Source organism: Neoarius graeffei, chromosome 2 (assembly GCF_027579695.1).
Source record: "Neoarius graeffei isolate fNeoGra1 chromosome 2, fNeoGra1.pri, whole genome shotgun sequence".
Lineage (NCBI taxonomy): Eukaryota > Metazoa > Chordata > Actinopteri > Siluriformes > Ariidae > Neoarius > Neoarius graeffei.
In genome coordinates, this window is record NC_083570.1 from 56,419,579 (window position 1) to 56,447,424 (window position 27,846).

The 27,846-nt window shown below is 41.2% G+C and overlaps 1 protein-coding gene across 2 annotated transcripts in view; it reads left to right on the forward strand.

Moving 5' to 3' along the window:
* Positions 1-26,706, forward strand: part of deaf1 (DEAF1 transcription factor) — a 68,327-nt gene extending 41,621 nt beyond the window's left edge. Inside the window, exons 10-13 of one of the 2 annotated variants that reach the window (XM_060914475.1) lie at positions 16,253-16,497; positions 22,409-22,474; positions 25,067-25,156; positions 25,411-26,706. In XM_060914475.1, the coding sequence (XP_060770458.1) occupies positions 16,253-16,497; positions 22,409-22,474; positions 25,067-25,156; positions 25,411-25,515 (506 nt within the window). In that variant the 3' untranslated portion in view covers positions 25,516-26,706. The remainder of the gene's footprint in view (positions 1-16,252; positions 16,498-22,408; positions 22,475-25,066; positions 25,157-25,410) is intronic. The other variant, XM_060914476.1, reaches the window with a different exon arrangement.
* The last annotated feature ends 1,140 nt before the right edge of the window (positions 26,707-27,846 follow it).

Consider the following 27,846-nt stretch of genomic DNA (forward strand, 5'->3'; position numbering starts at 1 on the left):
TTTGGCCCATTCCTCCATGCAGATCTCCTCTAGAGCAGTGATGTTTTGGGGCTGTCGCTGGGCAACACGGACTTTCAACTCCCTCCAAAGATTTTCTATGGGGTTGAGATCTGGAGACTGGCTAGGCCACTCCAGGACCTTGAAATGCTTCTTACGAAGCCACTCCTTCGTTGCCCGGGCGGTGTGTTTGGGATCATTGTCATGCTGAAAGACCCAGCCACGCTTCATCTTCAATGCCCTTGCTGATGGAAGGAGGTTTTCACTCAAAATCTCACGATACATGGCCCCATTTATTCTTTCCTTTACACGGATCAGTCGTCCTGGTCCCTTTGCAGAAAAACAGCCCCAAAGCATGATGTTTCCACCCCCACGCTTCACAGTAGGTATGGTGTTCTTTGGATGCAACTCAGCATTCTTTCTCCTCCAAACACGACAAGTTGAGTTTTTACCAAAAAGTTCTATTTTGGTTTCATCTGACCATATGACATTCTCCCAATCCTCTTCTGGATCATCCAAATGCTCTCTAGCAAACTTCAGACGGGCCTGGACATGTACTGGCTTAAGCAGGGGGACACGTCTGGCACTGCAGGATTTGAGTCCCTGGCGGCATAGTGTGTTACTGATGGTAGCCTTTGTTACTTTGGTCCCAGCTCTCTGAAGGTCATTCACTAGGTCCTCCCGTGTGGTTCTGGGATTTTTGCTCACCATTCTTGTGATCATTTTGACCCCACGGGGTGAGATCTTGCGTGGAGCCCCAGATCGAGGGAGATTATCAGTGGTCTTGTATGTCTTCCATTTTCTAATAATTGCTCCCACAGTTGATTTCTTCACACCAAGCTGCTTACCTATTGCAGATTCAGTCTTCCCAGCCTGGTGCAGGTCTACAATTTTGTTTCTGGTGTCCTTTGACAGCTCTTTCGTCTTGGCCATAGTGGAGTTTGGTGTGTGACTGTTTGAGGTTGTGGACAGGTGTCTTTTATACTGATAACGAGTTCAAACAGGTGCCATTAATACAGGTAACGAGTGGAGGACAGAGGAGCCTCTTAAAGAAGAAGTTACAGGTCTGTGAGAGCCAGAAATCTTGCTTGTTTGTAGGTGACCAAATACTTATTTTACCGAGGAATTTACCAATTAATTCATTAAAAATCAGACAATGTGATTTCCTGGATTCTTTCCCCCCATTTTGTCTCTCATAGTTGAGGTATACCTATGATGAAAATTACAGGCCTCTCTCATCTTTTTAAGTGGGAGAACTTGCACAATTGGTGGCTGACTAAATACTTTTTTGCCCCACTGTAACTGTATCTTGTCAACCACCAGAGTGTGCGTATGGGTTGTTTTGAAGTACAGTACGATCCGGAATAATGTGCTACTACTTGGAAAAAACTTCCATGACTATTCCTAAGTTGCATGCATTTATTTACGTGAGTGACGGGACCAAGCGATATTATATATTATAGTCGGGATTATAGTTGTGGTGTGACTGCTCCAGACTGGAAATAAATTCAGGCGTAGGTATAGTCAAAGACTACGTTCAGACTGCACCCCGAAACGACCCATATCCGATTTTTTTGCCCATATGCGACCTGTATCCGATTTGTTATTGACAATCTGAACGACACAGATCCGATTTTTTCACATGCGACCCAGGCCGCTTGGATATGTGGTCCTAAATCCGATGCATATCCGATATTTTCACATGCGACTGCAGTCTGACCGGACAGGTCGCATTCATGTGTCAACCCTCGTTACCAGGCTACACGTTTTCATTTCAGTTCAGAAACAAAAACACACACGAGACCTCACACTTTAACCAGATAATTAAACAAACAAACAAAAAGAAATCATTAAACTTGAAGAGCGCGCTTTTTTTAGGTTTACGTATTACGTAGATGTGCTTATTACGTGTCAATTTGCGCATGCGGGACACTTTTGGGTCGTTTTCCGTTCATATTGGAGATCGCACACAAGTCTCATATAATTGGTAATGTGAACGGCCTAACAAAAAAATCGGATTTCACAACAAATCGGATATGGGTCGTTTCAGGTTGCAGTCTGAACGCAGTGATAGATGTAGTTATAGGTACAGTTATAGTTATCGGTGTCGTGGGACCGGGCCCTTACCTTAATCTCAGTAACCAAAAGGAAAGCCTTTGTCACTTTTATTTATTTTTTATTTCATTTTTCTTATTTTTTTAAGCTGTAATCCCCTCAGGGTGACCAGCCAAATGGATCAAAATGGTCAGATATTCCTATCCTTGTGGGGCCATTTGGTCCTCACCAAGATATTAAACCAAACACACACACACACACACACACACACACGCGTTCATATTCCTCTTCTTCCTCTTGAAGAGCAGAGCTGCTGTAGACTTGACTCAGTCAGAGACAGAGTGGCTCTTGAAGCAGGTGCCTCATCACTGGCAACGCTGTGAGGGGTAATGAAACCATGAAGCCCTCTTCTGCTCTCTCAGGCACTGAACTCAGACCTGGACCCGTAATCATCAAGCTGCTCAAGAGGAAGAACTCCATGAAAAAAAAATCTGAGTGTAATGTGATGTATGTGTCCATATCAGAAGTTCTAATCTGTAAGAGTACTCATAACTGTGCGGGGAAAAAAAATCAGGAGACATCTGTGAGTTAAAAATTGACAGAATGGGTCAGACAGAGGGATGGCGCACGTACACCAATGAATAAATGTTTTGGGCTGTCTAAATGATTATCACTAGGCTTAGCAACCGTTTAATGACACCTCTTTATATCACTGGCATATTTGTTTCCCTACCATTCAACAGGAAATAATAAACAACCTGCCTATGCATCTGTGTATGATGTGTATGCCAGGGTTCAACCTAAAATACTAAGGCCACAAGAATATGAAGAAGCACGTGCGAACCCTAAGGCCAAGTTTACATTAGACCGTATCGGTCTCGTTTTCTTCGCGGATGCACTGTCCGTTTACATTAAAACGCCTGGAAACGCCGGGAAACGGGAATCCGCCAGGGTCCACGTATTCAATCCAGATCGTGTCAGCTCCGGTGCTGTGTAAACATTGAGAATACGCGGATACGCTGTGCTGAGCTCTAGCTGGCGTCGTCATTGGACAACGTCACTGTGACATCCACCTTCCTGATTCGCTGGCGTTGGTCATGTGACGCGACTGCTGAAAAACGGCGCGGACTTCCGCCTTGTATCACCTTTCATTAAAGAGTATAAAAGTATGAAAATACTGCAAATACTGATGCAAATACTGCCCATTGTGTAGTTATGATTGTCTTTAGGCTTGCCATCCTTCCACTTGCAAGTGGTTAGTGACGCGCATGCCCGACATGCACTGAGATCACACACACAGCGGCTCAGTCCCGAATCACTGCTCGTGCGCTTCACTCGCGTGCTCTGTGAGCTGCGCAGGGCCGGAGTGCGCACCCTCCAGAGGGCACTCGCTGTTCAGGGCGGAGTGATTTGGAGCGCAGGATGCCTGCGGAGCCGAGCGTATCCGTGTATTGGCGTTGCTGTGTGCACACTAATCGTTTTAAAAACGTTAATCTGATGATCCGCTGATACCGTCTAATGTAAACCCCACCTAAGACTTTACAGATGACAAGTCTAATTAACAGGAGAAATCAAATGAGACAGCAGAGCAGTGTCCATTTTTAATAAAAAGCTATGAATACATACACTACCGTTCAAAAGTTTGGGGTCACTTTGAAATGTCCTTATTTTTGAAAGAAAAGCACTGTTCTTTTCAATGAAGATCACTTTAAACTAATCAGAAATGCACTCTATACATTGCTAATGTGGTAAATGACTATTCTAGCTGCTGGTTTTTGGTGCAATATCTCCATAGGTGTATAGAGGCCCATTTCCAGCAACTCTCACTCCAGTGTTCTAATGGTACAATGTGTTTGCTCATTGCCTCAGAAGGCTAATGGATGATTAGAAAACCCTTGTACAATCATGTTAGCACAGCTGAAAACAGTTGAGCTCTTTAGAGAAGCTATAAAACTGACCTTCCTTTGAGCAGATTGAGTTTCTGGAGCATCACATTTGTGGGGTCGATTAAATGCTCAAAATGGCCAGAAAAATGTCTTGACTATATTTTCTATTCATTTTACAACTTATGGTGGTAAATAAAAGGGTGACTTTTCATGGAAAACACAAAATTGTCTGGGTGACCCCAAACTTTTGAACGGTAGTGTATACGCTCGATGAACACTTTATTAGGAACACTATACTAATACCAGGTAGCGTCTGCTTTGGCTCTCAAAACAGCCTCAACACTTCATGGCATAGATTCCACATGATGTTGGAAACATTCCTTTAAGGTCCTGGTCCATGTTGACACGATCGCATTACGCAATTCCTGCAGATCTTTGAGACGACTTTTGCTCCGTGACATGTTGTATTGTCATGCTGGAAGTAGCCATTGGTAAATTGCGCTCATGAACGGGCCCAAAGTTTACCAAGAAAACATTCCCAATGCTCGACGTTAACTTTTTAATCCAGTCGGACAAGCAGCAAGATTTTTCACTTGTCCCGACCATAACCTTTTTATTACTATGTGTTTCCTAGTTCAGTGAAAGGAAAGTGGTAAACTTTGTTAATCAAAAAGCAGGTCTGGTTATGATAATCATTATGCTTTAATTATTTATAATGTTTTCATAAAACTCAAACTTCAGCTGTAACAATAAACAAAAACTATCCGATACCCCATTATAGTGCGTGTGTTGTTCTAACACATTACCTGATCTGCAGGTTGAGAGTTAGACTCACTCAAATTCAAAACATCTGGAGGAAATAAAATTAAAGCTTGATTAATCCAGTAAAACCTGAAGTACAGGGTGTTTCAAAAAATGTAATATTATTTGAGATGTAAATATCCCAGAAACTACATAGTCCAGGCAAATGAAACTGAACAGGCTTAATGTGCATATTCTGGACCAATTTTGTGTTTTTTTTTTTATATGAAAGTATGTCCCTTTACACACTCATCCAGAAGGGTAATTTTGCACAAGGCCATCTGTCTACAGCAGAAAAAAATAAAATAACAAAACGCGTCTGGAAAAATCCCAAGGGAGTCTGGAGCCAGATTCGTGACGTTACCTGCGGAAGCGCCAGCAGGCTGCGCGAGCTTGTATGGTTTCAGTGCACAGCCTGTGTAGACCAAGCGCTCCCATTTCTCTCTCATTGTCCGGTCTTTTGGAAAATGATGAGTACTAATCCCATCAAGATTGGTGTTGCTACACCCTCCTACGATACATCTGTTAACCATTTTAATAATTACGTGATAACGCTGAAGAAGTTTGCAGAAAACCACCAGGTCGTTTTCTCATAAACAAACCAGCGCTGGCGTAGGATTCAGAGGGAGGCGTCCCGCACGCAACGTCACGAAAATCAGTGTTTCCCGGGAAATCCAAATGGCAAGTTTTTTCAGAGGCGGACCAATTCGCCTCAAATGGCTTGATTTCAACTGGATTTTTCTGGTATTGCGGAAGGTAAAAAAAAATTGCAGAGAATGCAGAATGTGACAAATATTGGACCAAAGTTTAATATAAAATAGGAGAATTACATTGATCTTGCTCCTGAATTTACCCGTGATGTGCACTTTAATGTTGAGCAGTATAAGATGTATTCCTCAAAATTTGAATGAAAAATTCAAAGGTATGTGGATTCCTTGAACAATTTCACAAATTTTCAATATGCGCGCCGCTTGAGACACGACACACGGACAGTCTTCCTCTTTGAACTTTTTGTGCCGTGTCCAAATCTGCATTGCAGTTGGTGCATTTTTACAGAATTGTCTCATAAATGCACGCTGCAGTCTTGTTTGACTGTGTTCAAGCGTACTCGAACACACAAAACTCCTTTTCTTTTCCAGTGAATGGCGTTTCTATACCTAAAAAGATAAAAACATTCAACATTTTTGACCCGTTTCTACATATGCTGTTAAAATTTGAGGTCAGTTGAACGAGAATTGGCAAAGTTATTAGATTGTGAAATGATATCAAATTTTTTGAAGAACCCTGTATAAATTAATTAAAAGAAATGAAATGGAAGGAAAATAAGTAGGACATGATACAGGTGAATGAGAACAAACCATAAGTGAGTTCGGCATGGTAGTAAATTCCCGCTAAATATTTTACGACTTTTGCGATGGTTAATGTGTACCATACAAAAGAAAAACACAATAAATGTCCGAATGAAGTGAAAATTCACCACAGATATTTATTTTATTGAGGTAGTTGATCACCATTTCTCCAATTTCGCTGAATTTAAAGTCTAATAATTAGTGCTGTCAAAAATGTCGCGTTATTATCACGTTAACTTGACTCAATTTTAACGGCGATAATTTTTTTATCGCGAGATTAACGCTCTGTGACATGATGTAGGTTTTTCATAAGCTTTTGAAACTGCCAGGAACTTGGAACAGAGACTTTGCTTAGAAAAACGATAGCAGCTAGACTGTAATGGCACGCCCCGCACAGCCAGAGTCCTCTGCCCCCCCCCAAAGAACCAGCGCGGGCAGGGCATGCTAGCCCCGCGCCTCGGGACGAAGAGCCACGGTGCTCGGCTTAGGTTTCGTTTTCCCATCGGCGGCTCCAGCCCGACTTTGCAGTGGCTGTGACAAGACGTGTTATGCTCTGCAATAAAAAAAAAAAAACATTGGTACAAAGCAAGCCCATTCACTTTTTTATGCTGATAAGAGAATTACAATGGTTTTCATGTGACAAAAATGTGCGATTAAATTGCGATTAATCGCGAGTTAACTATGACAGTCGCGACATTAATCGCGATTAAATATTTTAATCGCTTGACAGCACTACTAATAATCTATGATTAGATATTACGATGATGTTATTTTTACACACACACAGCTGCTGCCCTTGGCTTCACCGGAATTTTGTAAACAGTAACACAGTCGGATCACTGAGGTGATTGAACTAGTTTTGTTGGAACTTTGTTGATGTATGTCTTGAATAATTACTATAAAAATGGTGATTTTTCAACAAATATTCAGCTTGTCCTGTCGGACAGGCTGAAGACTGGAAAAATGTCTGATAAATCTCAATTGCTGCCGAGGCACAATTTAGATTTGACTTGTCCGGACCAAACATTTAGTTGTCCCAGACAGTCGGACTACCGTTAATGTCGAGCCCTGGTTCCCCACACTGTTACACCACCTCCACCAGCCTGGACTGTTGACACAAGGCAGGTTGGGTCCATGGATTCATGCAGTTGGCACAAAATTCTGACCCTGCCATCTGTGTGCCTCGGCAGCAATTGAGATTTATCAGACCAGGCTACATTTTTCCAGTCTTCAGCTGGCCAGTTTTGATGAGCCTAAGCCCACTCTAGCCTCAGCTTTCGGTTCTTGGCTGACGTAAGTCAAATCTGATGTGGTCGTCTGCTGTCGTAGCCCATCTGACTCAAAGTTCTACGTGTTGTGCATTTTGAGATGCTCACCACAGCTGTACAGAGTGGTTATCTGAGTTATTGTACCTTTTCTGTCCGCTCAAACCAGTCTGGCCATTCTCGCAACAACAACAAGGCTTTTCTGTTTGCAGAGCTGCTGCTCACTGGATGCTTTTTTCTTTATTGCACCTTTCTGAGTAAACTCTAGAGACTGTTGTCATGGGTTCCGTTTTCCAGTTGAGAGTACGTCGTGCACATTCTGGCTGCCGCTTCTCATCAGCACTTTTTATTTTATTAATTTATTTACAACCCCGATTCCAAAAAAGTTGGGACAAAGTACAAATTGTAAATAAAAACGGAATGCAATAATTTACAAATCTCAAAAACTGATATTATATTCACAATAGAACATAGACAACATATCAAATGTCGAAAGTGAGACATTTTGAAATTTCATGCCAAATATTGGCTCATTTGAAATTTCATGACAGCAACACATCTCAAAAAAGTTGGGACAGGGGCAATAAGAGGCTGGAAAAGTTAAAGTTACAAAAAAGGAACAGCTGGAGGACCAAATTGCAACTCATTAGGTCAATTGGCAATAGGTCATTAACATGACTGGGTATAAAAAGAGCATCTTGGAGTGGCAGCAGCTCTCAGAAGTAAAGATGGGAAGAGGATCACCAATCCCCCTAATTCTGCGCCGACAAATAGTGGAGCAATATCAGAAAGGAGTTCGACAGTGTAAAATTGCAAAGAGTTTGAACATATCATCATCTACAGTGCATAATATCATCAAAAGATTCAGAGAATCTGGAAGAATCTCTGTGCGTAAGGGTCAAGGCCGGAAAACCATACTGGGTGCCCGTGATCTTCAGGCCCTTAGACGGCACTGCATCACATACAGGCATGCTTCTGTATTGGAAATCACAAAATGGGCTCAGGAATATTTCCAGAGAACATTATCTGTGAACACAATTCACCGTGCCATCCGCCGTTGCCAGCTAAAACTCTATAGTTCAAAGAAGAAGCCGTATCTAAACATGGTCCAGAAGCGCAGACGTCTTCTCTGGGCCAAGGCTCATTTAAAATGGACTGTGACAAAGTGGAAAATTGTTCTGTGGTCAGACGAATCAAAATTTGAAGTTCTTTATGGAAATCAGGGACGCCGTGTCATTCGGACTAAAGAGGAGAAGGACGACCCAAGTTGTTATCAGCGCTCAGTTCAGAAGCCTGCATCTCTGATGGTATGGGGTTGCATTAGTGCGTGTGGCATGGGCAGCTTACACATCTGGAAAGACCCCATCAATGCTGAAAGGTATATCCAGGTTCTAGAGCAACATATGCTCCCATCCAGACGACGTCTCTTTCAGGGAAGACCTTGCATTTTCCAACATGACAATGCCAAACCACATACTGCATCAATTACAGCATCATGGCTGCGTAGAAGAAGGGTCCGGGTACTGAACTGGCCAGCCTGCAGTCCAGATCTTTCACCCATAGAAAACATTTGGCGCATCATAAAACGGAAGATATGACAAAAAAGACCTAAGACAGTTGAGCAACTAGAATCCTACATTAGACAAGAATGGGTTAACATTCCTATCCCTAAACTTGAGCAACTTGTCTCCTCAGTCCCCAGACGTTTACAGACTGTTGTAAAGAGAAAAGGGGACGTCTCACAGTGGTAAACATGGCCTTGTCCCAACTTTTTTGAGATGTGTTGTTGTCATGAAATTTAAAATCACCTAATTTTTCTCTTTAAACGATACATTTTCTCAGTTTAAACATTTGATATGTCATTTATGTTCTATTCTGAATAAAATATGGAATTTTGAAACTTCCACATCATTGCATTCCGTTCTTATTTACAATTTGTACTTTGTCCCAACTTTTTTGGAATTGGGGTTGTATTTTTGTGTGTAGTTTGATGTTTGTTTTTGTCTGAGTGTTTCGTCTGCTGGTTGTGGTGTAGCTCCGGACCCAGTTTTGGGCGTCGGTTCCCTCCAGGCCTTGGTTCGCCGTGGGTGATGCCTGTGCTCCTCGCTATGGACTGCAGTGAGCTCGTTGTTCATTTTAACATCGTGGTTGTCCAGTGCTCTGTGCAGCAGCGCTTTTGTGCTTGGCGTGATGTTCCGAGCAATGTTGCTCGGTGGCGTCGCGGCGGCTGTGCAGGCAGTTTGGGATATACCAGCGCTCTGCGTGGCGGTGTGTCTGTGCGTCTGTGCTCGCTTTGTGGATCCATGGCGTGGTGTTCCGAGTGGTGTTGCCCGGCGGCTGTGCAGGTGGTGTGGAGCTTGTTTTCGTGCACCTTTTGGTGGGACTGTGGCTGCTACACCATTGGAATGACATCCTGACCTCTATTTGGTGGTGGACTTTTTTTTTTTTCCCCTCCCTATAATTGTAAAGCGACCTTGGGTTTTGAGAAAGGCGCTATATAAATTTAACTGATTATTATTATTATTATTATTATTATTATTGTGTGTGAAAACCCCAGGAGGTCAGCAGTTATAGAAATACTCACACCAGCCCGTCTGGCACCAACAATCATGCCATGGTCAAAATCACCAAGATCACATTTTTTTTCCCCATTCAGATGGTTGATGTGGACATTATGTGAAGCTGCTGGCCCGTATCTGCATGATTGTACGCATTGCAGTGCCGCCACATGATTGGTTGATTAGATAATTGCAGGAATGCGGCTGTTCCTAAACACTTTTTTGATGCTCATGAGGGAATCTAACAGATTCTGACACGACAAACTGTTTTGACTATATTGTCTCGATATTTTATGAGATGAGATTTTCAGTACGTGGACAGCGTATTTTTCGGTTTTGTTTTTCCGTCCATTATTTTTATACCAGTGCAGCTATTTGTGCCTCGAGCTCTTAACAGTCCATTAGACAGATAGGTCAAGGGCATTCTGAACAGCAGTATACTGTACCTCCTCTGAAGATTGTGTGTTTTATTTCTTTCCACTGACACACACTCCCTCTCTTTCTCCCTTTGCGCACTGGGATTCTGTCTTTCTTTCTTTCTTCTTTTGGTCATATATTAATGAGGCTGTGATATTTTTAGCTGCCTTCGCACAAGAAAAGGTCCTCCAATCCATCTATTCTCCTAGCAGCAGCCTGTAATATGGTTGCCTTTTGTATACAAAGCTTTTAATTGGATCCCTGTGGCAACCTGTCGCCTTGAGAGTAGTCTTTGTGATGTCGGAGAAGGAGGTCTGGGATGCAGCCGGTGTTCCAGTTCATCCCAAAAGTGTTCAGTGGGGTTGAGGTCAGGACTCTGTGCAGCACACTCAAGTTCTTCCAATCCATGTCTTAATGGATCTCGTAGTCCTGTAGTACCTCTAGTACTTCTTTCACGCGTAAAGTTTGGGGCATGATGATGTATATTCACTCACCGAGCATTTTATTTTATTTGGAACACTATATTAATACCAGGTGGGATCTCCCTTTGCTCTTAAAATAGACTCAGTTCTTCATGGCATGGATTCCATATGACGATGGAAACATTCTTTTGCGATTCTGATCCATGTCGCCATGATCGCATCACACGATTCCTGCAGGATTTTCAGTTCCACTTTCATGCTGCGAATCTCCCGTTCTGCCACATCTAAGACTACGTTCAGACTGCACCCTGAAACGACCCATATCCGATTTTTTTGCCCATATGCGACCTGTATCCGATTTGTTATTGACAATCTGAACGACACCGATCCGATTTTTTCACATGCGACCCAGGCCGCTTGGATATGTGGTCCTAAATCCGATGCATATCCGATATTTTCACATGCGACTGCAGTCTGACCGGGCAGGTCGCATTCATGCAACCTACACGTCATCAACAAGAGACAAACGTCACTATTCTGCGTTGGCTAATCCCGCCTCTTTGGTGGAAAACAACAACATTTATACAGTTTTCAGAATTTAAATAGACTTTTATAGAATTGATCAAGCTAATGGTGGATTTGGTAGGGACCTGGATGTTGATCTGTTAGCCTGATTAAATAAAACAGTTTCTATAACTGATTTATAACTTAAACCATCCTGTATTACAAGATTATAAGATTGTTCTGGAAATTTCCAGTAATTTGACACCTTCGGTCTCATTAGTCTGCTGCCCACATTAATCAGATTATTGTGTGAGTTCCGCCGCCGCCACAAAAACCACATCGCCAGGTCTCGCCTCATCTCCATAGCAAACTGCACTGGTGTTTCTGCACCTTGAGCCAGCGCTGAGAGAAGTTGCAGAATTCAGCTGGCTATAAACAATCTAAATAAATATTTATAAAAATGTAGAAAAAGTTTATTAATATGACGAAATAAATATGTGCAAATTATTAAGCCTGAATTAAGAGTTTGGTAATACAGCGGCCGTATCCCAAATGACTGCCTACTGAAGCTCGAGTGCACTATATAGAGTTTAAAAATCCATTACTTCCTAGTAACATGTAGTGCACTTATATAGAAATTAGAGAGACATTTAGGAGTCAACCCTCGTTACCAGGCTACACGTTTTCATTTCAGTTCAGAAACAAAAACACACACGAGACCTCACACTTTAACACTAACCAGATAATTAAACAAACAAAAAAGAAATAATTAAACTTGAAGAGTGCGCTTTTTTTTTTGTTTACGTATTACGTAGATGTGCTTATTACGTGTCAATTTGCGCATGCGGGACACTTTTGGGTCGTTTTCCGTTCATATTGGAGATCGCACACAAGTCTCATATAATTGGTAATGTGAACGGCCTAACAAAAAAATCGGATTTCACAACAAATCGGATATGGGTCGTTTCAGGTTGCAGTCTGAACGTAGTGTAAAGGCGTTCTGTTGGATTCAGATCTGGGGACTGGGAAGGCCACTGGAGAGCATTGAACTCATCGTCATGTTCATGAAAACAGTTTGAGATGACTATTTCTTTGTGACGTGGTGCATTGTCATGCAAGAACATTAGAAGATGGTAAATGTTGGCTATGAAGGGACGCACATGGTCAGCAACAACACTCAAAAACACTGCTGGTTGACAGAAGTTGAACCTGACGTGGACTTCTGCTGTTGGAGGTCAACCGCCTCAAGGTTCGATGTGTTGATCATGTTAACGATATGTTGACTATGGCATGATTGTTGGTGCCACGTGATTGGCTGCTTAAATAATTACAGGTGTTCCTAATAAAGTGTTTGGTGAGTGTCCCATCACACAAGGTCCCATCAGTTCTAACCCGAACACCCAACAAGATTGTCAGTTATTATAGAGGATTGTTCTACGGTACTCTCAGTAATCATGTTGGTTTTTTTAGCAACCATACCCTACACACTGTTGCTTTAAGTAATCTTTTTGTCATGATGTAGTCGATAGTTGTGGTCTGTACAGTATATGGGTCTGTCTCAGAAACTGGGTACTGTGGGGGAACCCCACTAAATATACTCAGTCAATGAACTATACGGTTTTGCATGGTGATGTTGGTTTTAATTTGAAATAAAATGATGAAAGAAATAATACAGATTATAATACTAAGTCTTTGATGTGAATACTCTATTCAGAATTTGGCAAAAATTCTGCAAATTTGTGGAAAAATGGCGGCTTGATCTGGGACATGATAAATGGTTGACTACATCACGTTCCCTTAAAAAGGTTGTAGTCCACTGAAAAGTCTACAGTTATCACTAATTGTATTTTAAGTTGTAACTTTATACACCTAAGGATTGGTGCGCTCACAGAATAATCATAACCGTAATAAAACATCATGCAAAATATTTGATCACCGTTGTAACTCCATTTTCCGCAGACCCAAAACCAATACGATCGTGTGTTTTGATCTAAACGGAAAGCCTCAGGGTCAAGGTCACTACCTCACCAAAAGTAGTAACTTAAAATCACTACGCCATATAAAAATTTAGTTATAAATCTGCGATTTTGTTTTTTAAAACGAAAGCTGAAAGTGAGGTATAGAATATGTTTCTTACAGAATGTTACGATGGTAGCTGGTCTTGTATGAATTTCTGAGCTATAAAATGAGTTGTGGTCTATTTTTTACCGTAGTGTGTTATTTGTGTGCGGGGAAGGACACACATTAACAATTTGCACATGTAGAATGGAATTTTCCACTCTAACAGTTAGAAGTTGATCGTGCTTCCATTTGCGGTCTTTCTGTTACGCGGGTGATCTGTTTGGACGTTATCACTGAAAAGGTGAGTGTTGACAGTTCTGTTTTGTTTTAGTCTTGCAGTATAAGGCAATAGAATGTTTCTTTTTCATCTTACTTTCATCTTTTGTAGTGTTTGCGTATTTTTGGCCAATATTTTGCAACCATGGTCAATTTAGATCGAACTTTTGATAGAATCTACGGCCAGTCATTTTGTCCCGCCCCCGCCTCGCGCTCCAGCCGGTGCGGTAGTGATGTCCCGTTGCTCGCGTGCCGCAGCAGAGACCCGCGCGACCTTCAGCCGGTACAGTCGCTGTTCTTTTACCACCGCCGTTATTCTCATCTTTCCGATGTGTTCTTGATTTTTCCATTGTATCCTATTGTCCTATTTCGCCATATCAAATACCTAAAATGTATCATATTATTCATATTTAAGTGAATGAACAATTCAGTCATCATAACTTGGCATTTTTAACCCAAGCAATCAAAAAGAGGAAATTTATTCAATATTTTCACTCATCTGTGAAGGAGGGGCTTTAATTCTTCATGATGTAGTTATTTTATATGGAAATCAATTTTACAAAAGCATTTGAATTGTAATCAAAAAAATTTTCCACAGTGGAGGCCAGATAAAGCAAGATGCTATCTTTATTCTTATTAAACATGACAAAAGAAACATTGAGTGTTCGGTAAATGCAAAAAAAATAGTAAAATTAGAAAATTTATTTTTTGACCATAATGTCCCAAATGAGAGACCAGTTTCTGAGACGGACCCATATACCCTTGTTCTTGTGAGTGTGTGGAGATGGAGATCTGTTAGAGCGCCATCTGTCACGCTGGCAATTAAAGCCCTGTGTATTAGTTATGCGTGGCTAGTTCCGTTTCTGGAAGATGATTAGGTGCAGAGTTCTCTGGCGGATAAAGTCGCTCATCACTCTAGGACACCTGTGTCCTCAGTGACCATTAATTATAATAGACTCGTGTGGGTCTAGTTGTCTCTGCGGCCAAGCTCACATTAGACCAGGTTGTAAACACAGGTATGAAAATACAAGCTTAAATACAGAAACCTAAAGTAACGCCATACTACAGTTGGTTGCCATTAATCACTCGTGGAAGCTGCAGCAGCTGGTACTAGGCACGTAACGATTCACCCAACTCTTGATTTGATTTGATTCACGATATTGGGTTCGTGATTTGATTTTCCCACAATAAAAAAATGCAACATTTATGTTCCTATTCTTTATCAACGTAAATATTTCTTTTGTTAAATAAGAAAACTTCTTTCATTTTCTTAGTAACCAACAGTAATTATTAAACCATATTTGTAAAGGTTGGAGTAAAATATAACAGCCTATTAAAGCTAGACGACCTTTCGATTTCATAAAATCAGTGATGTAATATCTCACAAAATATCAGGCCATTCTGTGGCTGGGAAGTTATTTAATTTGAGGGGATTCCCAAGCAAATAACGTGCATGAAATCGCTCGCTTTGCGCAGTCAAGCAGACAGAGGAAGTCCGTGTGCGCATGCGCAGGTTTACCATCTTCTTCTGGGTTTTACAGCAGCTGGCATCCACAGTGTTGCATTACTGCCATCTACAGGTTTACCTTGACCGTGCACTGACTGTTCCATCATTCTGTCGCTCAACGAACAGCTGATCACACCGAGGTGCTCGCTGACCGCCGATATTTATTAGTTTGGTCCTGCGTTTCCTTTCCTTCACAACATAACGTCTTTTCTTCTCGCTTTCCGTTACTGTAGTCGGTCTCACTCACGTCCTCCATTTCCCTCTCCTGTTTCAAATTTGTATCCCACAATGCCTTGTGCGAACGGGGAAAGCCCACCACGTGATGCATGACGTAGTATCTTGAATTGGGTCATGGTGAAGCAGGAAAAAATAGCGGAGAATTTAGGACCTACACTTGAAAAATCTGAAAGTCAGTGTAGCTTTAACTAAAATATTCCTTTTATTAAAAATTGAAATAGCTAATAACAAATAGGCATTTTCTGAGTAAACTTGTATGAGCATTACCCCATTTGCTTCTCTTTTCTTTTGCTTTCAGCAGTCTGTAAAAAGAGAGCTCTGATTTCTTGTTAAATCTATTTGTACAGTCAGTCGCATTGGGGGAAAAATGGGAAAAAAAGCATTTTAGATCTTTTTTTTGTTGTTTGTTTGTTTGTTTGTTTGTGTGTGTGTGTATTCGCACCACTAGAGCTGTGTTACTTCCAACTATGGTGAAGTCAAGAGATTACACAGCCTGATAATAATCACGATTCATTTTTTATTTCATTGACTGGGTCGTAAATTTGTACTGCGATATATCATTACATGCCTAATTGGTGGTAAAGCCAAGCTAGGAACACTTTTGTACTTTTTCAGTCCCTGTTAGGGACATACACAATGCACAGAGTGCTGTACTTGAGCCTTCACTTGCACAGGTTTTGTTTGTTTTGTATGGCATCTCATCTAGCCTACATTTCACTGCTCTCATTAATAAGTTGTTAAAATTTAGAGCAGGGTTAAAGTGGGATCCATTTTAGGACAGTGTGTCTCTTCACCAAGGTCGTATTTGACTGATTGATTTAAACTGCAGGTTTAAAAATAAATTCTGCTGGTAAGAGAGCATCTTAATTCTCAGTGCTAATTCCTAGTCCTAAACTTTTCTTCTTGATTTTCGTCAGTGCTGACCACGCTCCCGGCTCTGACTGTCGTCCCTCAGCAGTCCGTGTTACAGGCGAAAGCTCCCACTGCAGCCGGACTGGCCAACGGCTTGGAGATAAGCGAGCAGCGCACCTGGCTGTACCTGGAGGAGACGGCCAATACACTACTCAACACCGTCCAGCAGCTCAAAGCATTCATCGCCCAGGCCAAACAGGCCAGCCAAACCAACAGCAGCCTGGAGAAAAGCAACTGCAGCAGGAAGGATGTGAGTGGACTGATTGGTGTGGTGTATAAAAGCAAAACTGGTCCCAGTTTCATGTCAGTCGTCATCATCAGTAAAATGCATAGATCTTTTCGAGCAATAGTAAAGTAATAACAATGAAAGTATTTCAGTCACTAGCCGCTTCTTCAGAGCACGTTGTCTGAACAATGCATATTTAAACAAGGGCTTTAATTCCACCCTAAAAATAACTTGTTCTCTCTTTACAAAGCAGCTCAAATATAACAGAAGAAATGTTACACCACCTTCCCACACAGCACAGACTAAGTAGCAGTCTCTTATTACTAGATTCCTGTTTTACCTTCGCAAGAGACACCGAGTATTCAGGAATTTAGTCCTGTATAGTTGTACTAAAGTTGTGCGAACAATCACCATCATGCCTTTTATATGCAGAAACCGTCATCGAGTGGTCTAGACGACAGACAGGCCTTAGGCAAAGCATGCTGTAATATATGGGAAATTATTCCTTGTTTATTTAGAAAGCGTCTGTGAATTAGTTCCTCTGGCTCAGAGTAATAATCACATTGTCGTTATTGCAATTGTTGTGCAAATAAAACAATAAATATATTAAAATGTTTGAATAATAATCTACTAAATCCTTTCCAAGGGCCAAAAACAGCAAGGAGAGATTTGTTTTGTGTTCTTCAGCATGTCGCATTAGTTGTCATGGTTTTTCAGTGCCATCAGTTAGTTTGCCCCTATATATTTCAGTTAACCCCGATTTTATATTTAACTGCCTGGGTTCAGTATGCTAGGGTTGCACGACTAATAAAGTGAAACCTAGTCAGTAGAGTCAGTTTTATTTATGTTTTCACCTCCCTTTATTTGTTTGCCTGTTCCCGACATAACACAAAGTAGTGAACAGATTCTGATGAAACGTTGAGGAAAGGAGAGCCATGGGCCAAGGAACAGTTTATTAGATTTTGATGCAAATCTGAATGCGTGGCTTGGCGGAGGTACGTACTCTACCGAGCATCCTTCTCGTTAGTGCTGATAAGCAACAGCAAATTACAAGTTAAACTCTAAACGTAAGTGGACACCTGACCATCACACCATATGTATTTGCTGAACATCCCATTCCAGATTTATTCCCCCATTGCTGTTATAATCACCTCTATTCTTCTGTGAAGGCTTTCCAGTAGATTTTGGAGAGTGGCTATTACCCCTTTTCCACCAAATCAGTTCCAGGGCTGGTTCGGAGCCAGTGCTGGTGCTGGTTCACAACTCGTTCAACTTGCAAGCCAGCTGAGAACCAGTTTGCTTTTCCATCGCTCGCGGTGCTAAGGGAAGCCACGTCATTACGCTGCTGTATACGTCAGTTATGTCGCTACGTTTGCATAAACCTTGGCGCGAATATCGAAGCAAAAACAACGCGGAAGAAGCAGCAGCAACAACAATAATAATGGATGACTTCGCATTTGTACAGCTGCTGCTTCTCGTCGCTTAAAAATGGCGATCTTTCGCGGTCTTGTTATTGTTGTTGGTCTTAACAACTCCGCCCCCCGCTGACGTAAGCGGTTCTTTCCTCTGGCCCAGCAGAGAGTTGGTGCTAGCCTGGAACCGGTTTTTCTGGCCCCAGAGCCAGTTCTTTGTCAGTGGAAACAGAAAACCCGGTTCCAAACTAAGCACTGGCCCCGAACCAGCCCTGGGACTGCTTTGGTGGAAAAGGGGCATGTGAGGATTTGCGATCATTCAGCTACAAGAGCATTAGGCACTGACGTTAGGCGAGGAGGTCTGGGGTGCAGTTTATCCCAGAGATGTTCAGTGGAGGTTGAGGTCAGGGCTGTGTGCAGGACGCTTGAGTTCTTCCACTCCAGCCTTGGCTCACCATTGCCCCTTTTCCACCAAAGCAGTTCCAGGGCTGGTTCGGGGCCAGTGCTTAGTTTGGAACCGGGTTTTCTGTTTCCACTGACAAAGAACTGGCTCTGGGGCCAGAAAAACCGGTTCCAGGCTAGCACCAACTCTCTGCTGGGCCAGAGGAAAGAACCGCTTACGTCAGCGGGGGGGCGGAGTTGTTAAGACCAACAACAATAACAAGACCGCGAAAGATCGCCATTTTTAAGCGACGAGAAGCAGCAGCTGTACAAATGCGAAGTCATCCATTATTATTATTGTTGTTGTTGTTGCTGCTGCTGCTTCTTCCGTGTTGTTTTTGCTTCGATATTCGCGCCAAGGTTTATGCAAACGTAGCGACATAGCTGACGTATATAGCGACGTAATGACGTGTCTTCCCTTAGCACCCCGAGCTATGGAAAAGCAAACTGGTTCTCAGCTGGCTCGCAAGTTGAACGAGTTGTGAACCAGCACCAGCACTGGCCCCAAACCAGCCCTGGAACTGATTTGGTGGAAAAGGGGCACATGTCTTCATGGAGCTTGCTTTGTGCACAGGAGCATTGTCATGCTGGAACAGGTTTGGGTCCTTTCATTCCAGTGAAGGGGAATTGTAATGCTACAGCATTACATACAAAAACATTTCTATACAATTGTGTCTTTCCACACAAATTGTGGCAGCGGAAACACGTGTGTGATGGTCAGGTGTCCTTTTGGTAAAACCACTCCATTAGAGATGTTCATCTTTACTTTACTTGCTCTTTAACTGCTTTATCCAGGTTAGGGTCGCTGATATTTAAATAATTTTTTGTTAATATAAATAGGCGTATCAGACGCTCGCTGGCCGTGGTGTGAAAACTGTGCATGCAGACGCTCATCTAAGTTTCTAAATCTGTCATTGCTTAACTCTTGAATATTTTCTATCATGAATGCTGTCATTTAAAAAGCTTATAATATCTGTTTTCCAAAGAAATGTATGTCCTGAAGATCTGTTCAGTACTTTGGGAGTAACAGCAGGTTGAAGTTGGTACACCAGAGTAAAAACTCTGCTCGCGTGACGTCGGGAAACTGACGGTGCTTTTTGAGTCACGGGAAAGTGGTCAGGCGCTCGCTCTCTCTTCTGATTGGTTTCCGACTGGATTACTCGTGAATATCAGTCAGATAACTTTTATAGGGATGTTCTGTAGGTCTCACTGTTTCTGATGAAGTATTCAGAAAAATTTTCCATCAGCTAGTTTTGATGTTATGATTCACAGAAGACTTTGAAGTGAGTTTTCATAGCTTTACCTACTTATTCTTTTTCAAATCAAACTGATTCCTGTAAATAAATAACTATTTTAGAATATAACTGTAGCTGTTTTGATGAAAAACATTGAGATTTTAGTGGTCGGAATGAGATTTTTAAAAAAAATCGAAAGTCAGAAACGCGAGTGTCAATTTCAGTTCAATTAAAGGGAATTGTTTATTGGGTGTGGCTCAGACAGTTTTCTTGAGGTTCGCCTTGAAAGCTGTGAATATTAATTGAAATAATCATTTAAATTTTTTTCGCGGTCCGGTTTTCATCAAATCCTGCGCTCTGATTGGCTGGCAAGCGGGTCTGTATCCTACGATACGGACCCCAGTTACGGACCTCTGGCGACTCATTCACAACAACAACAAACATAGTAGCATTTTTTGTCAACATTTAGCGCTTTTTTTATAAGATTTATTTATAAGATTATCAAAAATCTTATACATTTTGGTGAGCATTTCTCAGGAGAATAGCACTAATTTTACAGCATGGATAGCGATAACGACAGTGTTCACAGCGAAAGTGAGTTTTACTCCCCTGAGGAAGAAGAAATAAAAGAAAACATTTCAGGAGAAAGCTAAAAACCTGTAACTTGCTAACGCCAAGCAAAAACATGGCTGAATCCTGAATGACTCCTATTTGTATAAATAGGGGACTACATAGGCGGCAAAATGTAGTTTTTTTCCTGCCATGGAAGTGCACTTGTATACCGAGGAGGAAGCCATTTGCATTACAGCCGTGAATGAGGATTCAAAATGGCGGCTCGGCTCGGTTTTCCCTTTCGGGCGCTCTCGTTTTCTGTTAGAATTTGGTAAAGAAAAAAATATATATATTATTTACCAGCTTAAGGTCGGTCCGTATGGTGAAATACCGTGACCTCGGCCTTGAATACTGATCTTGGCCCAGAGGGCCTCACGCAGTACTTTCAAGACCTCGGTCACGGTATTTCACCATACGGACCGACCTTAAGCTGGTAAATAACATATATGTATTCTTTCATATAAACACAAGTAAGCCCTACTTTTGAGAAATACAAAGGCCTACAGAACACAAAGAGGGTATTAGAAATAATCTTTTTTTACTTTTTTATTGAGTGTACCGATTTAACATTTTGCCTAATTAGCATAATTAATACTAATGAGATACTAATTTGCATCATTTCTTTTTACTAATTTTTCAAATTTTGTATTCATTATACAACAATCTATGTGCCTGCCAACTGTAAATATCTTGAAAAATAAAAAAGTTATTCAGAAAAAAACATTTGATCTCATGCGTTAATGAGGCCCATTTTAGACCATGTGATCCTAATACAGAATATTACGGCAGCTTTCTAAAAATTAAGCCTTTTTTTTTTTCAATCTTTGATTTGCAATATCTCAAGAACGGATAAATGTATTTTAATTCATTAAAAAGTATGTTGTTCTGCATTCCACTCTGAATTCGATGAGAGCAGTTTCAAGCAATTTGGACTAAATTTGAATTTTCCCCCGATATGCCTAATATAAATGAAATGCTCATTAGCACATGTTGCAGACGGGTACAGATAAAATTAACTGCATGAGTGAGTGGGATTTTAATAAATAAATAAACTCCTGTGCACACCCTCTACAGGTAGTCATCGACTTACGACCTATGCGACTTACGACCAATCGACTTTATGACCGTCTGGTTATGACTGGCAAGTGTTTCCCAGCTGAGCTAGCTGAGTGTATGACAGTTTCCGCCCCAGCTCCCGGCAGCGCTTCTCACCGCGTACAACAGTTTCCGCCCCAGCTCCCGGCACACGCGCAGTCTCTCTCGCGCTCCCTCGCGCACTCCGTCATACAGTTTCCGCCCCAGCTCCTGGTTTATGAAACGAGCAAATGCTCCCGCCAGCCCGAGCGCTGCAACAGCTGATGATGATGTAGACGACCCACAGCCAAGCACCAGTGATGCCAGCGGTCACTAAATTTTGTATTTTGCTGTTTTACATTTGTATTTTGGTATGTTTCAAACTAAAATGTTTTCTATTTTTCACACCTGTTTTTCATATTTTTTGTTTTGCACATATTAAACAAATTGTACTGTACGCAGTGTAGTATGCAGTGTTTGACTTAAACCAAATAATGAGCCAAGGTAATGAAATAAGAAAATGTTGATAAAATAAGACTTTAAGATGATTACAATAGCATTACACGTCACAATATACTTACGTTCATTTAACATAGGCCGACTTATGACCAGATCGGTTTACGACCGGTCAGTCATAACCAAACGCAGTCGTAAGTCGACGACTACCTGTATACTTAACCACAAAAGTGATGTAAATGTGTTCCAAAAGAAAGTTTTAGACAAGCGTGCAGTTGCCTTAAGCTACCGTCTAAAATATTTCCAGCCGAAAGTAGCCTGTTTTCTTTACCTCGCTCGGCAAGGAAAGGACTGATTTGCTAGAGCTTAGCCTATGTGTGCTTTCCAGGAACAGTGGGTTTCTCTCATTTGGAGTTTTGATGCTGTGGATAGACACCTCAATAGGATATTTTTAAAATCCAGTTAAAAGAGAACAGTCTCTAATGCTGTATAAATTGCACAGCAGTATTTTCTGACTCAGTAAGTCACTCTGGCCATTGAAAAAGAAAGATGCACAAATATAAGGTACGTGAAGCCTTTAGACACCTTCTGATTAGTGCTAATCATGTCATAGTGATGATCGAGGAAATGTAATTTCACCATTAAAATCGTGTTTGTGTCCGTCTATCATCACTAAGTGTGCTAATCATACGTGTTCTGTTTCAGTCTTTTCCCAGCCAACTCTCGCTTACTGATGACACAGAGGGGAAGATTACTGAAATTATCATCAAGGCAAGTAGGCGTCCTGCTCGCTTTCTCTCTCTCTCTCTCTCTCTCTCTCTCTCTCTCGCAAACTCCAATCTGGACTCGGGGAGAAAAATATATAGGAAAGTGTGTGTTTGTGTGGGTGGGCAGGTGCATGTGCAAACTCTTGCCCTGAACTTGAGCAGTAAAGCCACTCAGTTGCATTACAGATAAAATGCTTTCATACTAAGATTTATAAATCATGTTTATAACTCTAGTAGGAGGCGTCTTTGAGGCTCTTCCAATTTCTGGAAGTGATATTTGCAGTCGCTCCAACCGACTGCCCCTGCTAGCTTCAAAATCCGAAAATCATTCTGCACAGAAGCATTTTAGCGCTTTGGTGATGATCCAGAGGATGGATTCTCTCATTTGGTTCCTACATTTCACTTGTGCCAAGCCATTTTTAAAAAAAAATAATTTTTAACACTTTAATCTGTGGACATTTGTAGCTGTGAAAGCTAAATCATGTAATGGCATAGTCGCTACATAACTTGTCTCTCTGTGCCGCTGCTCCTTCTGCAAGCGTAGCCCGGAGTTAAGCCGCTTGAAGGGAGTTGATCTGTGGAGCGTGATGTGGTTCCATCAGCAGTAACAGTTGCATGAGCTCAGGCAGTTCATTTAGAGAAAGTGTGAGAGTGTGTGTGTGGAGGGTCAGTCGAGGATCAGGGTGTACTGAACAAGTGTGAGAGAACTAATACTGAAGGCTTACGAAGATGAATTAACTGCACACCGCGTCCCTGTGCTCCGAGTCGGCACTCAGAACAGCGTCATTTTTGACGTCTGTGCATTCAAGCTACATGGCAGGGGGTAAAACCATGGACACCTCCGTGTTCGACATTTGTTAACAACAAGCTAGCCAGCTAAATGTGATGAGTGATGTTTATTTTCCTCCTCAAAACAGTTAACTGTACAGTCAGTGTTCTGGATGTAGTAGGCGAATATGTCTATGTTAATTAATCTAAATACTTGTGTATATACAGTAAAACTCATTTAAAGATAAGAAGTGCTGCTTTGTTTCCTGTTGATGCTGTGAGCAGACAATCCCGAGTTCCTGAGTAGGAATTCCCACTTAAGGGTTGTTTTCTTCCGTTTTTCCTGGCTGGAGGGCAGGGATTACGAGTTACAGCTTCTATTTGAATGCAGCATTTTTTGACAGTCCATAATTATCGACACCTTTTCAGATTTACCAACAAAAAACTATTTTACAAAGGTGAGTTTCAGTTACAACAGTTATTGCTGGTTAATTAATCAACCGGAAGACCCGCCTCACCCTTTGCTCTTGTCGTCTGATGACAGCTCGTTACCTGAGATCGATTTTTTTTTTTTTAACACGATCAGCAATTTGAGGAAAACCCGGACGTTATCATCGCAGATGGAAAGATCACGGACATGTTTTTACTGATCAAATTCACTGAGATTTCATGATCTCCTTGTCGAAACCTACTTTGTTTCTTACTCTTTCATTTGACAGTCGCCATTTTGTATCTAAACGCGCGTTTGAGAAGTCACGTGAGGTGTTGATAATAGTGATCACTTTCACCGGCGTCCACCATTATCGACACCCTGTGGAATTAAGTGACATTTACAACTGTTATGGATCGATCTTGTTGAAGTAGATGAAGTACTTAAAAAAAAAAAAAAAAGTGCTGTGATTTATAATAATTTTTTTTCTGATTCATAACAGAATGGAATGATTATAGACTATTTGGAATCCTATTGCAAAAAATAGAATTAGAGCAGAATTAAATTCCTGGCATATAAAAAATTACATGCTTGAAATATTCAGATTTTTCTATTCCATTCAGATTTTTTTTTTTTTTTTTGCAGTTTGTTGTAAATATCTACCACATATTACAATATCAGTAGACATTTTATATTTTTAGATGTAAAAATATAAAGTTTCGGTTCGAGGAATGACATGCGACCTTTGACCTGGATTTTAATGTGGTTACAATGTGAAATGCCTGTTTACATTTATTGTTAAACTGCAAAAGTAGAAATTAATATAAACAACAACGAATGATTAACAAAATGTGATCTACGAAAATACTTAGAAATTTAGTGGGTAGAAAGTGGAACAGAAATATGTTCTGATACAGGTTAAACATTATCAGTTCATTTGTTTACAAACATTATTTACGTAAACACCGACATCGATATATTTATATAAAAGATATTTTGTCTATGTAAAATAAATTTTAAATAAAAACCGTTTTGTTAATTTAATGCCACATACCGATTATTTTTTAAAATAAATAATCATGTGGATGTCGATAATTGTGGAACGGTGTCAATAACTGTGGACAAACGTGTCGATAATTGTGGAACAGTGTCACATGATCTGATATGCTAAGTAATCGAGAATCAACTCTTTTTTTTTTTTTTCCCCCCAGTGGGAGTTTAAATAATTATTCATGCACAATTTACATATTGAAAGTCTTTTCTACTTTAGCAACAACCGAAAGATCGTTAAGGTATCGATAACTGTAGCCGCCGCTCTCGTATTACATTATTCATTAGGCACCTTACGGGTAAATGAATCTAACAGCCACATGTTGTCATTTTCCTTGTTCTTTGCAGCATACCTGTGTGAACTGTGGCCGTGAAGCTTCTAGCGAATGTGCAGGCTGCCACAAAGTCTACTACTGTTCTAACTTCTGCCAAAAAAAGGTAAGCATGACACTCACTAAATTTCTAGTTTGGATTAAGTTGCAGTTTCTAAATTCATTGCACTTCTTTCTTTTTTAAAATTAATGAAGGATCACATTTAACTGTGCATTATGCAGCTTTCGCTCTTAATAGTGTCCGTCAGTGTCTAATGAGCACATCTGTTCCTCAGAAACATGCTTCTTGCTCGAAACCCCCCACAATATTCTGTGTATTCAACATTGATAGAATTGATAGTCTTTTTTTTTTTTCCCCAGGACTGGAAGGATCACCAGCACAGTTGCTCTCAGCCCAGTGTAGCTATGGGAGTTCATGATGAGGCTCACATAGCCAGCATGGAGGCAGAGAAGGTCAAGTCATAGCCTCAGTACGGACACAGGCAGTGGTGGTGGAATAATCCCACCCTCACCTTCTACGATGTAGAAACACACTATATGGCCAAAAGTATGTGGACACCTGGCCATCACACCCATATGTGCCCCCCCCCAAAAAAAAAAAAAACTGCTGTAACAAAGTTAGAAACGCAGAATTGTTTTCGGACGTCTTTGTAATTTCCTTCACTGGAATTAAGAGGCTTAAACCTGTTTCAGCATGACAGTGCTCCTGTGCACAACGCAGGCTCTGTGAAGACCTGGTTTGCCAAAGTTGGAGTGGAAGAAGTCGTGTGTCCTGACCTCAACCCCACTGAACACCCTTGGGATGAACTGGAACGCCACCTGTGTTCCAAGCGTATATAACAGAAAGTGGGGAATAAATCTGAAACGGGATGTTCAGCAAGCACATGTGGTGGGCTGGTTGATGATGTGTCCACAAACTTTTGGCCATATTGGGCAGGACACTTTTTTGAAGAAGAAGAAGAACAAGCATAACACCAGAGACTGAAATGAAACCTTTATGCAAGATGAGGAAACGGAGTTGGTCTTGGAAACCACTGCAGTTCTTCTCAGTCTCTGAAGCATGGCTTAACACAAAATAAGATTAATGTGAATAAAAATATCGATGCGATCATGAACCCAAGGCTCAAGGAGCACGATGATGAATATATGACTTCGTTTATACCTTGAACGTTGGACAGTATTTAAATTAAATGTATAATATGTAATCAGTGTAATTTGATGAGAAACAACTGCAATCATCGAATAGTACCGATAATATTAGGTGAATTGGTTTTGACTAGAATTTTGTAAATGTAATTAATATGTCCATACTGACAGCAGACACTAGCATGCAGTGTTACATTTACTCCAGGAAGCACAACAAACTACCTTACAAAGTAAAGAGACGTCAAAGAGGTGGGGGGGTCGGGGTGGTCTGTTACATTAATCATGCATCAATGATTTACCAGCTTAGCTGAAAATACCCCAGCTTCAGTTATTATTTTATTTTATCCTTATTTGACTGCTTGTAAAAATCTACTCACACTTCTGTCATTGGAAAATCGAATATGAATGATATAAACAAATGCAAAACTCCACTTCGGGCTGTTTTGATTACTCCAGTACAAACATTATTAAGTTATGATGAAGTGGAACCTGTTTTTTTCACCAGGCTGCACAATTCAACATGTGGCCTCATGTGGGAATCTTTCTGCTGTTTCATTTTTTGCTGAACAGGATTGAACATCCATCCATCCGTCTGTTCTGTCGTTCATCTTTCAGGGTTTCCGCAGAGTCTTAAAAAGTCTTAAAAAGTCTAAAATTTGATAATCCTAATTTAAGGCCTTAAAAAGTCTAAAATACGAGCATATTTTGCATTGTAGGTCTTAAATGTAATTTTGTGAAGTCTTAAAGGTCCCATGGCATGGTGGTTTGTTGATGCTTTAAACGGGCTCGTGGAGGTTTCCGGATGTTATATCCGCAGCCTTTCTCGAAATGAACCCTCGGCACGTAGATATAGCCTCCTGGGAGAAAGCCCCATTTCAGCGCTTTTCCCAGTGCGTCGTTTTGCTAATGAGAAGCAGGAGGCGGGGAAGGGTAGAGGGTGGGGGCGTGTCTTATCATTAACATTCATGACATGTAAACGTGTTACCTCTGATTGGCTAACAGCACTGTGACGCTACCTCCAGTGGGTCAGAACAAGCGGATGTGGGTGTCTTACTATGGCGAGAGAGAAGGAACAAACCGCGAAGGGAAAAATACCGCGCGCTGACGTCATTAAGGTGCGACGCGAGGAAATAAAATAAATTCAACAAATATTTGGGTTTTTACTGAACAAACAAACAAATAAAATGAACGAGTGACTTAAAAAAAAGAATGTGGGTGTCTTTGTAAAAACTGTTTTGATTGGCTATTATAACAGAGCATGCTGCATGCTTTTTGGTTTTGTAGCGCAGAGTACCTGGCTAACTGCAGGAAGCGGTTAGCTGCACAGCTAATGTAGCCATTGCAAGGCTAACGTGGCACCGATTTTAAAACATGGCAAAACGACTTAACAGTTATACACTTACTTGTTCGGTGTTTGTGGCTGATGCGGCAGGGATGCTTGGTACGGACCCAGGCTTCAGTGACAGTTGATGTGCAAAACCTGCCCTGTACTGTCCCAAGTTGTGGAAACATTCATCAGGAAAATGCTTCCGACAAACATACACCGTCTTAGGTAGACTCGACGGCGTATTATTGGAGTAAATAAAATTAAGCCACTGCGTCTTCAGGGGCTCTCCCGTCGGCAGTAAAAACAGACTCCTTTCTGTGTTG